At 45.9% G+C, this 13,850-nt stretch overlaps 1 protein-coding gene across 2 annotated transcripts in view; it reads right to left on the bottom strand.

Moving 5' to 3' along the window:
- Positions 1-3,331: 3,331 nt before the first annotated feature.
- AP1G1 (adaptor related protein complex 1 subunit gamma 1) overlaps positions 3,332-13,850 on the bottom strand; it is a 192,159-nt gene continuing 181,640 nt past the window's right edge. Inside the window, exons 14-23 of one of the 2 annotated variants that reach the window (XM_063945487.1) lie at positions 10,960-11,082; positions 9,189-9,278; positions 8,984-9,111; positions 8,742-8,846; positions 8,508-8,649; positions 6,951-7,077; positions 5,591-5,678; positions 5,347-5,497; positions 5,142-5,240; positions 3,332-5,041 (exon numbers count right to left, since the gene is read on the bottom strand). In XM_063945487.1, coding sequence (XP_063801557.1) covers positions 4,940-5,041; positions 5,142-5,240; positions 5,347-5,497; positions 5,591-5,678; positions 6,951-7,077; positions 8,508-8,649; positions 8,742-8,846; positions 8,984-9,111; positions 9,189-9,278; positions 10,960-11,082 — 1,155 coding nt within the window. In that variant the 3' untranslated portion in view covers positions 3,332-4,939. Of the gene's footprint in view, positions 5,042-5,141; positions 5,241-5,346; positions 5,508-5,590; positions 5,679-6,950; positions 7,078-8,507; positions 8,650-8,741; positions 8,847-8,983; positions 9,112-9,188; positions 9,279-10,959; positions 11,083-13,850 lie in introns of both variants that reach the window. The other variant, XM_063945486.1, reaches the window with a different exon arrangement.

Here is a 13,850-nt window from a genome sequence, read left to right as displayed (position 1 = left end):
TTATACTTGCCTCCTGTGAAACTGGTAAGCCTGTTTTGAAGAATCTATGAGGTGGGAGCTCCTGAAACTCCAGTCTGTAGCCCCGGGAAATAAGATCTATGACCCAGGGATCCTGGCATGATGTTGTCCAGATGTCACTGAAATTTTTTAGTCGGGCTCCCACCTGCCAGTCTTCCAGGCATCGCGGTCCGCCTTCATGCTGAAGACTTTGCGGAAGCAGAGCTGGCGCTCTGTTCCTGAGAACCAGCAGTTGTTGGTTTGGGTGGTTTACCTCTAGGCCTCTGTTGACTGTAGAAGATCCTCTGGCTTTGCCCTTAAACTTGGCAGTCCGAAAGGACTGTAGAGTAGGACCTGAGTAGGTCTTCCTAGCTGGGGGAGCTGCAGAAGGAAGCTATGTAGACTTACCCGCAGTAGCTTTGGAGATCCATTTGTCTAGTTAGTCTCCAAATAAGGCCTCTCCTGTGAAGAGTAGGCCCTCCACGCCTTTCCTGGAATCCGCGTCCGCAGCCCACCAGTGTAACCATAAGCCCCTGCGTGCTGACGCTGCCATAGCCGTGGTGCGTGCATTAAGCAAACTCACTTCTTTTATGGCTTCCATCATAGAGTCCTGTATATGTTGCAGGAGTAAAACAATCTCCCCCCTAGATAAGGAATCCAACCCCTCAATTAGGTTACCTGACCATCTAGCAATGGCTTTAGTAATCCATGCACATGCTATAGTGGGTCTCTGGGCAGCCGCGTACAAGGATTTGAGTGTAGTCTCAATCTTGTGATCGCCCGTATTTTCAGGGAGGCTGCAACAGGGACAGGCAACACTATTTTCTGTGACAGCCTGGATACTGATGCATCCACTATAGGTGGATTTTCCCATTTTTTCCTATCCTCCGGAGGAAATGGAAAAAATGAGATTTAACTTTTAGGGATCTGAAATTTCTTATCAGGATTAACCCATGGTTCTTCAAACAGGGTATTTATTTAGTTCCTCTGACACAGGAAAAGTGACTGAGGATTTCTTTTTTACATTAGAATAAGATTCTTCACACTCCTCTGCCACTTTATCAGTAATTTGCAGAAAGTATCTGATAGCTTCTATAAGAGTCTCTATTCCCTGTGAGCAGCGTCCCCACACTTCTGTATCCCCCTTCTCCATGTCTGACCCCTCAGTGTCAGAATATATGCCAGAGATCGCTTTTGTGGACAAATGGTAGGGGACTGAGACACTTGTTTGTGGACTGAGTCTGTTCATAATCTCATCCACAGACTGTCTTAAGTATTGTGTCTCTTTCTCATGGCAGGACTATTTATTAGATATATTGGAAATCAGTCCTTTAATAGAATCCAGGCACGCTGGTTCAGTCCCGCTAGCCTGAGAGGGTGCACTACACTGAGTACATTAGTAATGAGCTCCCTGGGGAAGAGGAAAACTCTGCCGTACATGAAACAAACTCTTTGCCTGACATATTGTAAATGTGACAGCACACACACACGAAAGGTTAAAAGCACAATTAACCCACAAAGAGCCCTTCCAGGGAGACACAGATATTTTGGAGCCAGCACACAGCGCCTTTATTCCTAATTCCATGCTTTGCCGGGTCGCAGACTTAAGTACCCAGATTGGAGAATTCGCACACTAATAATTGCTCCCCCCCTGCTATGACCCCCTGGTACCGCTGAGGTAATCTGGAGTCACACCGGAGGAGCTGTACGTCCCTGTCAGTCAGCGTCTGTGTCCACTGCAGAGGGAAAATGGCGCTGGTGAGCTGCTGGATCCTCCAATAGTGAAGCCCTGCCCCTTCAATGGCGCGTGGTCTTCCCGCTTTTTTTTATACTAGCTGCGGTAATTTTGTGCTTAAAATGGAGCCAGTTCCATTTAAAGGTTTTGTTTGCCAGTGTGGGTACTGTGTACAGTGTACTGAGACGCAGTTGTGTACCGAGTCTGGAGATGCAATTCGCCCCAGTGAGAAGCCATGCGTCTCCGTACCCTCATGCCGCCATAATGGGAGGCGACCCGCTAACCAGGACGCCAGCTTGGTACTCACCACTCTTTTCTTCTGGCTCTGTTAGGGGTGTCGGCGTGCTGCGGGAATGTATGCTCGCCGTGGTGGGGCTTGCGAATAGTTCTGTGAGGAGCTAATGTCCTGTCATCGGGGAACAGGACCATAAACCCTTCAAGAGGTTGGGCCGTTCCCCCCTCTAGGTCCCACGAAGCAGGCAGGCTGGTGCCTGAAAATAACAAACAGAAAAATAAATGCAGAAAACTCTGCAGGAGCTTCCATAAGCGTTACCGGCTCCTCCGGGTAAATTTTCTAAACTGAGTCATGTAGGAGGGGCATAGAGGGAGGAGCTAGACCACACTATCAAATTCTTAAAGTGCCCATGGCTCCTAGTAGACCTGTCTATCCCCCATGGTACTAAATGGAACCACAGTATCCTGTAGGATGTAAGAGAAATAGGGTATATACACTTGCCGATGTATATGGTATATAGTCCGATCTGCCAGTTTGATGGTTTATCTGGTGCATATCAGTAAGTGTGTACCCAGCCTTAAGGGTCCCATACACTAGACCAATAATGCCCGATTTCAGCCCAACTCGAGCATTCGGCCAATATATTGGGTGAAATCAGGCATTTTCGGTGTGCTTTTCCCCTGATCCGATGCGCGATCCCATGTACATCGGATCAGATCCCCCTATATTCGACATATCACGAGTGCTGCACTCGTGATATGTCGGATCCCGCAGTAAATGGATGGGAAAGTAAAAGATACATTGTATGCAAAAAAAACCTGCATACGATATATCTAATACTATCCTGCCAACGGGGGGCTGCCGGTAGGTTGGAGGAAATCTTATATGACATGACGGACCGTCCTGTCGTATAAGTGTATGGGGACCTTTAGACTTTGGTCCCATCCCTAAGATCTCATTATGGTATGCAAATATTCCACTATACAGAAAAAGCCGAAATCCAAAATACATCTGGTCCCAAGCATTTGAGATACAGGAGACTCAACCTGTATATCATCATTTTATTGCCCCACAACCATTTTTCTATATTATACATGCATGTCACCTAAGGGTAGGGAACACAGGGAGGGACACGCATGAAATTCGAGCCTGCATTTCACCTGGTTGTAATCAGCCACGGAACCGGTGTAAATGATAGGTATAATGGATTAAAGGGATATTATGGCAGTTTTAACATAGTGGTACATTAAAAAGAAATAAAAACAACACAAAAAACAAACAGTAAACCAGTGTATTTTACTGCGGAATTAATCCCTATACAAAATTTAGAATTTTCAGAATACTACATTCAAAAAGTCAGGAGATTTTTATTTTTTTATTCTTTATTAGTCACTTTTCATAATTTGTTTCAACCAAAAGACGATAATACACAGCAGTCTAAGTAACCCATGAAAATGTATACACCCTTAATTCTCCCCAATGACTTATTTTTACAAGTTTGCTTTTACATCTCAAAAATAAGTCTGTGATAATTAGCAGTTCGTTATCCACCCCACTCACAGACGGAATTTGAATGCTCCTTTCAATGAGGCCAACGGGGATCTTAAGAAAATTTTAACTTACTGGAACAGCAAAGGAGAAAAAAAAAATAGATGACTTTACAGGGTGAGCCAGGAGGGCTCAAAAATAAAATAAAAACAAAAGTACCAACAAGTGACAAATAAAATGACTGCCCAGGCCCAAAGAGACGGGGCCATACCTGGAGGGGAAACTCAGCATATTGGCTCTCGCCTCCTTCCCTGCATCCGCGGCGCCGCCGGTTTGTTCTTAATGGGTATTCCAAGCTTCTTTCATTTTCTCATTAACCAGTGTAACCAATATAATGTCCATCTAAAGGCCTGCAGGCTTCAATTCAATGGTGGGCTTGCAGAAGTGGGAGAAGGCAGGTCATTCCCAACGACGACCCCACCCAAGAAGCCGGTATGGCGGATACAGAGCCAGGTCCCTCGTTATTTACAGAATAATTTCATTTGGGACATGAAACTGCTCTACCATTTCCGCAGCAGGCACAGGAGACCTATAAATGAATAAGAACGTAGCAGCTGCAACGAACTGGAAAAGGATTTTGGATACTGTAGGCACCTCCTTTAGATCTGTACAAACTAACTACTGAAAGTCACAGTTTCAGTACCATTAATGCCGTATCTACCATACTATCCAAGTAGGACAAGAATTCCAGGATACTTGCTCTTCAAGAGCAATCTTTCTCTTATTTCCTATACCATACAATATGTCTGTGGGAGGCACTGTAACCTGGGCACAGCTCATTGCAATGGTACAACTGTAGTACACAGAAACTACTACCAGGTGCCAAGGGGCAGACGCAGGAGCTTACGTTAGAGTGAGGCTGCACTTTTGGGCACAGTGGAAAGGAAAAGTTTAAATCCACAGAAAGGTGCATTCAGATGAAGGGAGCAGCATTCATCCCTAGACCCAGGGTATTAACGGTATTGTAAAAACAAGGGTATATCTCTCCATTCCAAAGAGAGCGCGAAAGGAGCCCAAGGGCAGATGGTGGATGTACGAGCATAAAAAAATAAAAATAATAGAAGGTCTGCAGGAATGTACAGAGGGTGATTGGGGGGAAGGAGGGGGGGGGATGCTTTGGGTGTAGGAGAAGAACAAACAAAAAAATTCCCAAGAGATCCGTTCAGGGGAAAATCAACTAATTCCCGGCGGGAATGGTAAGGGTAGAAGGAGGCCCAGCTGCCCCTCCTGAGCTGAGGAAAGGAGAGGCAGCAGCGTCCTTGTCTTGCATTTGTTGTTTCACTCAATTGCAGCATGTCCCCTCAACCTCTTCTCCTACCCCAAGGCCCAAAAGTGCAATCATTGGCAATCCAGTGGGCAGAGGCTCAAGACCAGAGTTCCTTCATCTTGGGTTGGGGGTGTGAGTGCAGATACAGCAAATGTCTTTATTGCCAGGACTGAGGGGGGAAGTTGCTCACTTCGGCGAGGTCCTGCATGGCGGAGCCCTTATGATTATACGTCAGCTTGATCCGCATGCGCAGCTGTTGCTGCAGGGAAATAAAACACACAGGACTAGGCGTAAACGAACGAGAAAACAGAAAAAGGCACGGGAAATACATAATACAGTCTGTGTGTAGCTGCACTTACCTTCTGAGGGTTTAGAACTTTAATGACCTGTGTGACACTTCCGGCATTAAAGGCCGGAAGGACGTTACTGCTCGGGGACAGGAGCTGCAGCTGGAACGTCTAAAACAAAAATAAACCAATAAGTGATTATTTCTGGCCTGGAGTCCTAAAACATAATGAGAGCAAATATCCAGACAGTGAAGACACTGTTCCTTTGCTGCCATACCTTTGGTACTGCCGCCTGGAACACATAGTCCGTCATCTCGCTGTCTGTGCTGTTGAACGCCTGAGTTGTAATCACAGTCACGCTGGCATTTGTGCTGGATCTCTCAAAGCTAAAGTCTATTTTCAGGCCATTCTTGTTGTAAGCGGTGATAGGTGGAATACCTGGAGAAACAGAAAGTAAGTGGTTCTGACAGGCTCCGCTTTTCAGCCCAATTAAAGCTTTCCAGAGGGAGATGGCAAACTGACCTGAAATATCATTGAAGAGAGGCTGCACAGATAGTCCGTCTAGCAAGAGCTGATGTGCAGGCATCTGGGCGACTGGTGCTGGAGCAGCTATTAGGCACATATTGGACATGAATTAGCACAAAGACTCCTTTACTGAAGAACAATAAGTCAAATAAAAACCCCTCAAAGACTAATTCATGTATCAACAGCCTTCAGAGCTGCAGTCAGTAATACCGCTTTTCCAATAGCTAGCACGGGTCGCAGCCAGGAGCCTGACATGGCTGCAACCCGTGCTAGAGCCCCCTTCTACACTGCGCTCACCAACCCGGCATATTGCCGGGTTGGTGACGCTGCTGGTGACACGGCAGGGGCGGCGCTGGGAGATCACATGATCTCCCAGCGCCACCCTTCCATACACTGTGAACGGGAGCCGTGTCGCATCGACACGGCTTCCGTTTACACTACACAGCTTACCGGGTTGAACACGTGTTCAACCAGGTCAGCTACCCGGGTAGGATTCCCGGATCACTTGATCCGGGAATTTGCAGGGGGGGCCGTTTCCACTAGAAAAAAAACACGGGTAAATGCGCGCCCCCGCGCATTTACCCGTGTTTTTAGAGCTAGGGGAAAAGGGGTATAAGACTAAACAGTAGAACTCTTTCTGTGACATCTAATACAACATGGAACAGCTTCATGCAAGTACTGTAGTACAGCTGAATGCAAACAGCATATTTCTTGCCAGTAATCCCATCTCTTAAGAAACGTTACTGGCCTTCAGAGCAACAGGATGCAGCACAGCAAATTAATGAGCCCACTTTATGCTATTTAGAAAACACATACAACATTCCCAGGCAAATATGTGTCTTTATGTAATTAAATCATAATGCACATTCATTATCTTGCCTTTCATAAAACTACCAGTCTACTGAATATGGAAGTTCTCCCCCTGTGTTCTATTTTTGTATTGTCTGTGATAGAAGTCTCTATCAATTTCAGCTTTCCTGTTCATCACCACTTCCTCGCTGTAACTAGTTTCCCCTGGTGGCTGTAAGAGCCAGGCATCATATCACTTTGCACTATGTAAGTCACACAATACAAGCAGGATTCCTAGCAGCAGCAAGACATTGGGAATCCTGCCAACACCATGACAACGCAGCAGGACCAGTCTCTGTGGAGGTATATGGTTTACTGCGACTGCCAGAGAAGAACAATCACAAATTTAAAAAGATACAGAAAACTAAACCAATTTTAAAATCATATTTCTCCTGAACTAGCTAGCCGTTTTGTAGAACAGTGGTGACAAAAATATATTCCACACAAACAGCATTGGCCTACGCTGATTTTTAAAGACAAAGGTACATTCCTAGAACAGGCACTGACCTCCAAGGTTCAGATCACCCAGTAGATCTAGAAGTTCTCCTCCCACAGAGGACTGCTTCGGAGGTGGCGCAGTAGGTATAACTAGCGAAATATCATTTCCTCCTAGCAAATCTAATAAATCATTGGCCTGTAAGGGAGGAAATGGAAGACAGATGTAGTAAACTCCAAAAAGAAAAACTTCATGAGTCTGCATGACTCGGCAGCAAGAGGCATATTGTCGCCACCTGTTCATCTCTCAGGCTATGTTGTTTTGGCTGATTAAATGGTGACCTTCACCTGCACGCAGTTATTAGAGCGCACGCTAACAACTAGCTAGGGATGGTGTGTCTGATGCCGGCGCGATGTCACTGTACGAGTAAATTGATGACTATGGGGGGTTTTCAATACCTTTCGAGCACCTGAATGATATCACTAAGCTAATTGAGCATTTACCAATCTATATGTCTGTTGTGAGAGGCAGAGAGGTTCCTGCATTAGGAGGAGGTGCAGGCCCTGACATGCCACATGGAGCATTATGGGGTTGCTCCAAGGTAGGTAGCTCTTAGCTTAGACATATTTTAGTAAGGAGCCATTATCATGTGGCTCCTTGCTGGTTAATATTAGACCCAGAATGGGGTAATTGAGGTGTGAGGTGTGGTGCCTCTGGACTGGCTGAGCTGGATGGCTTTAGTGTGGCATACCTTTACATTCTATTAACACTTTTCACTTATTAATTTTCTAACACTATTTCTCTATTTTAATTACATTTCATGTTTGTATCACCCTCTCTATAGCTTCGGCTTCCTAAATACTAATTTATTAACACTATAGTTTTTTACACTGGTATGCCGCGCTGGGCTTTCTGGCTCATTCTGGTGTTTTGGGGTGCCACACCCTGCACCTAGATATAGCGCTAGGGACCCCAAATATACAGAGAGGCCTTGATGCGGCTTAACCACACATTTGCGCAAATATGTGTAACGAAGATCTCTGAATTATATTATCATGTGGGATTTATATCTGGTTACTGTTATCATCCAGGGTGCTGGGGAATCCAATTCCTTTTTTCTTGCTCAGAAATACCCCTTCCTTTCGAGCACCTGAATGATATCACTAAGCTAATTGAGCATTTACCAATCTATATGTGGGTTTTCAATACTTGCCAGAAACTGTCGTCTTGTCGGAAAGACGGCAGTTTCCAACAGGTTTAGGTCGGAAGGGGTTCCGACCTATTCAATGCCGGCTGTTTTTTTCCGACAAGTTGGGAATTCCTGACTTGTCGGAAAACACATGGATTGTCGGAATCGCAGCCAAACCAGACAGGTTTTAGCCCAGTTTCCGACAATGTCAATCCACTTTAATAAAAGTTGGATTGCCATTGTCAGGAACGTGCCAAACTTGTTGGGTTTGGCTGAAGCATTGACTACTGACCTGTTGGATCCGACAGGAATTGAATATACCCCTATGTGCCCTTTAGAGTGCAGCTTCCTCTGTATACACAAATGGTACACTCACCATGATTTTGGGAAGGGCAGACTGTGTTAGGGGGCTGTCTTAAGTTTAGGAACCAGAGGTTACCTGGCTGGCCGGCTGCTGAGTGGATGGAAATGGCTTGGTATCTATTATTCCAGGTTCTGTCTCTCCATTAGTCTGAGCTACGTCTGTTGGTCCATTCGTTATGCTCTTTTCCATTATGGGCATTCTCTCCAGAAGTGCGGACCTAGAAAGCACAAGTGGTGAGAACGGTCTCCGGAGAATTAGGGGCGGCTGTGACGGGCACAAGCTGCAGCTCCGTCCCAGCTGCCATCTCACCTCATGTGGTCGTACTTCTTGAACAGAGCGTTATATTCCACAGCCCTTTGCTGCAACTCAACGTCAATGCTGCTGCCATAAATAGAAACCACCTTCTTTATGCGGCTGCAAAAGGTAAAGAAGCTTTTAGAGTTAGCGGTTGCTTGAAAAGCCCCCAGAGCTTTGTTTTAAAAAGCAGAGTTGGGCTAGATAAATTATTTCTCCCAGCACTCCCTCCACCCAGGTTAAAGGTCAGTACGTACTTGACAGTGCTGTTGAATCTAGTGGAGTTTTTCATGATGGCCGTCAGAGCGAAGCCTCGTGTAACCGAGGTGGAAATGTTAGAGATCAGAATACTCTCTAGAATATCCAGAACCTCATCTTCTGTTACCTGTTTAGACACAAGACCTCATTTATACACTGCCCCAACATCCAAAACATTCATCTCACAGCTGGAACGCGCTGTACCTGTATAGGCTCCTCCTCTTCACATTGACCTGATACCAGCAGGTCTCCATACTCTCCTATACACCAGGACGCCACCTGGACCAGGGGTTGCTGCAGGAAAAAGAAATACAATTCAAAAGCAGCAAAGTGAACAGTAAGGTCACACTCAGAAAACTGTTTGAAAGCAGCACCACCGTGTGGCCACACTGAGAACTGCATGTGTTCAATTCAAGTAAACAAGTAATGCCACAATGTGTCCGCCTTCTTGTATTAACATACTAAACTAGTCTGAGCTGGATGAAAAGATAGGGAACCTGCAGCTGTCAAAAATAAAATAAATGGTCAGAGTGGGGCACGTAAAATATGTGTAAGGATTACTGGATTTTAACCCTTTGGTAATGAGCAGGGGAATAAACCAGTTACACAAGCAAGTCATGGGTGGCAGCTGGCGAGTATTTCCTGAATGGCAGGTATTTCGGCATCGAATCGCTTAGTTCTATATTTGCCAGTGATGGTTAACCTAATGGTTACACAAAGAAAAGGAAAAGATAGCGCTAACAATATTCTAAAAACAGGTGTTTTCATAAAATAAATCACATTTATTTGATAATACTCAGCATGTATAAGTAAAATAGTTTTACACATATAAAACCATAAAATTTAGAGCCTCTATAGCCAGTCTCTGACCACCGACAATTGATGTATATAGGCACACCTATTGATAATGGTAATGTCCCTGTGACCGGTCACAATATCAACAGAATCCTTAATAATGATTTGCAGACGTATCCAATCTTGTGGTATAGTTACCAAAAATTCAGTGGATTGGCCGGGTATCCCACCTAGCGAAGGTCCAGAGGCTGTCTCCGATCCGACACAGATGTTTGGTGGTTTTCCCTGTATTCATTTTCCACGTCCATAGATAGGAAATGTCCAGAAAGACAATGACTGTCAAGGTGTCCTGAAGGTGGCTTTAAAGTGTCAGGGTCAAGGCTGGTCCCCAGCCTTGACCCTGACACTTTAAAAGGGGACCAGCCTTGACCCTGACACTTTAAAGCCACCTTCAGGACACCTTGACAGTCATTGTCTTTCTGGACATTTCCTATCTATGGACGTGGAAAATGAATACAGGGAAAACCACCAAACATCTGTGTCGGATCGTTGACAGCCTCTGGACCTTCGCTAGGTGGGATACCCGGCCAATCCACTGAATTTTTGGTAACTATACCACAAGATTGGATACGTCTGCAAATCATTATTAAGGATCCTGTTGATATTGTGACCGGTCACAGGGACATTACCATTATCAATAGGTGTGCCTATATACATCAATTGTCGGTGGTCAGAGACTGGCTATAGAGGCTCTAAATTTTATGGTTTTATATGTGTAAAACTATTTTACTTATACATGCTGAGTATTATCAAATAAATGTGATTTATTTTATGAAAACACCTGTGTTTAGAATATTGTTAGCGCTATCTTTTATTTTTCTTTGTGTAAATTTCAGTCATATGAGAGATTGACTGTCTCTCACCATGATAGCAGCTTAGAGAACCAGCACAGTCATAGCGCCAGAACCTGTATTAAGCAATTAATACAAATACATTATGTTAACCTAATGGTGCCTGGGTGGACAGCAAGCTGTTTGCAACATTTGGGAACAGCAACACTGCAGATCCTCTGGTAGACAGAGGTGTATTCTGAACAGATGATGGATTACCGTGTTACTGACAGCACAAAGTATACATTTACCACACCTAGATTCATAAGATGTAGAACCGGGCACTTTACCTGGGAGATGTCATCCAGAATAGCCTTGTAGAGTTTCTGTACAGTATATTCATGCATTTCTGCGCTGTTTGTGATCAGCTGGATAAGATTAGGGACTGCGTCATCACGTACATAGCTTCCAGCCTACAAAGAGTGAGGAGGGAAAGGAAAAATAAAAGGAAGGACTGTTGAAGTGTCAGCCCTAGGTTCACTTCCAGAAGAAATTAACCATTGTAGTTTGGTGGAACACAGTAGGACAATGTATTAATAACAAGCTCAAATATTTTTCTGGACCAAATAAACTGCTTAAAAAAATAAAATGGAAACACTCTATTTCTCTTACGTCCTAGAGGATGCTGGGGACTCCGTAAGAACCATGGGGTATAGACGGGCTCCGCAGGAGACATGGGCACTATAAAGAACTTTAGAATGGGTGTGCACTGGCTCCTCCCTCTATGCCCCTCCTCCAGACCTCAGTTTGATACTGTGCCCAGAGGAGACTGGCTGCATTACAGGGGAGCTCTCCTGAGTTTCCCTGAAAGAAAGAATTTTGTTAGGTTTTTTATTTTCAGGGAGTCCTGCTGGCAGCAGGCTCCCTGCATCGTGGGACTGAGGAGAGAGAAGCAGACCTACTTAAATGCTAGGCTCTGCTTCTTAGGCTACTGGACACCATTAGCTCCAGAGGGAGTCGGAACGCAGGTCTCCCCTCGCCGTTCGTCCCAGAGCCGCGCTGCCGTCCTCCTCACAGGGCTGGAAGATAGAAGCCGGGTGAGTATAAGAAGAAAGAAGACTTCAAAGGCGGCAGAAGACTTCAGATCTTCTCTGAGGTAACGCGCAGCGTGCCATTGCTCCTACACACAACACACACGGCAGGCACCGATGGGTGCAGGGCGCCCTGGGCAGCAATTTTAAACCTCTAGGACTGGCTAAAATGAATATATAGGCTCCGAGGGCTGTATATAGTAAATCCCCCGCCAGTATTTAAAAAATCGAGCGGGACCGAAGCCCGCCGCTGAGTGGGCGAAGCTTGATCCCTCAGCACTAACCAGCGCCATTTTCTCCACAAACACTGCAGAGAAGCTGGCTCCCCGGACTCTCCCCTGCTGAACACGGTGACACAGGGCAGAAAAGAGGGGGGGAGGGACACTTGTAAGGCGCAGTGGGTGTATTATATGCACATAATTATATAAAAGCGCTATTTATCTGGGAATTGGTTTTTCCAGTGTCAGTTGGCGCTGGGTGTGTGCTGGCATACTCTCTGTCTCTCCAAAGGGCCTTATTGGGGATCTGTCTCCATATAAATATCCCTGTGTGTGGGGGTGTCGGTACGAGTGTGTCGGCATGTCTGAAGCGGAAGGCTCTTCTAAGGAGGAAGTCGAGCAGATGATTGTGGTGTCTCCGTCGGCAACGCAGACACCTGATTGGTTGGACATGTGGAATGTTTTAAATGCAAATGTGACATTATTACATAAAAGGATGGACAAAGCAGAGTCCAGGGAAAAAGCAGGGAGTCAATCCATGGCTTTGACTGTGTCACAGGGCCCTTCAGGGTCTCAAAAACGTCCCCTATCCCAAATAGCAGACACTGATACCGACACGGATTCCAGTGTCGACTACGATGATGCACGGTTACACCCAAGGGTGGCAAAAAGTATTCATTATATGATTATTGCAATAAAAGAGGTTTTGCATATCACAGATGACCCCTCTTCTGTCCCTGACACGAGGGTACACATGTTTAAGGAAAAGAAACCTGAGGTGACATTTCCCCCATCTCATGAGCTGAACACATTTATTTGAAAAAGCTTGGGAAACTCCAGACAAAAAACTGCAGATTCCCAAAAGAATTCTTATGGCGTATCCTTTCCCGGCACAGGACAGGGTACGGTGGGAATCCTCGCCCAGGGTAGACAAGGCTTTGACGCGCTTATCCAAGAAGGTGGCGCTACCGTCTCCAGACATGGCAGCCCTCAAGGATCCTGCTGATCGCAGACAGGAAACGACTTTAAAATCAATTTATGCACATACGGGTGCTTTGCTCAGACCGGCAATAGCATCGGCTTGGGTTTGTAGCGCGGTAGCAGCTTGGACAGATACCTTGTCAGCTGATATTGATACCCTAGATAGGGATACCATTTTATTGACCTTAGGTCACATCAAAGACGCAGTCTTATATATGAGGGACGCTCAGAGAGACGTCGGCATACTAGGTTCAAGGGCCAACGCCATGGCGATTTCTGATAGGCGAGCACTGTGGACCAGCCAGTGGACGGGTGATGCCGACTCAAAGAGGCATATGTAAGTTTTACCTTACAAGGGTGAGGTTTTATTTGGGGAAGGTCTCGCGGACCTGGTTTCCACAGCTACCGCGGGTAAATCTACTTTTTTGCCTTATGTTCCCCCACAGCAAAAGAAGACGCCACAGTATCAGATGCAGTCCTTTCGGTCGCATAAGTCCAGAAGAAGTCGGGGCTCTTCCTTCCTCGCCAGAGGTAAGGGTAGAGGGAAAAAACTGCCTGCTACGGCTAGTTCCCAGGAGCAGAAGTCCTCCCCGGCTTCTACTAAATCCACCGCATGACGCTGGGGCTCCACTGAGAGAGTCCGCTCCGGTGGGGGCACGTCTTCGACTCTTCGGCCACGTCTGCGTTCAGTCGGACGTGGATCCTTGGGCGATGGAAATTGTATCCCAAGGCTACAAGCTGGAATTCGAAGACGTGCCTCCCCGCCGATTCTTTAAATCGGCTTTACCAACATCTCCCCCAGAGAGGGAGATAGTTTTAGCTGCAATTCAAAAGCTGTGTCTACAGCAAGTGATTATCAAGGTTCCCTTAATACAACAGGGAAAAAGGGTACTATTCAACCCTATTTGTGGTCCCGAAACCGGATGGCTCGGTCAGACCCATTCTAAACTT

This window comes from Pseudophryne corroboree, chromosome 11 (genome assembly GCF_028390025.1).
Source record: "Pseudophryne corroboree isolate aPseCor3 chromosome 11, aPseCor3.hap2, whole genome shotgun sequence".
Taxonomy (NCBI): Eukaryota; Metazoa; Chordata; class Amphibia; order Anura; family Myobatrachidae; genus Pseudophryne; species Pseudophryne corroboree.
Note: the sequence above shows the minus strand (reverse complement) of the source record. Positions and strands in the feature narration are given on the sequence as shown.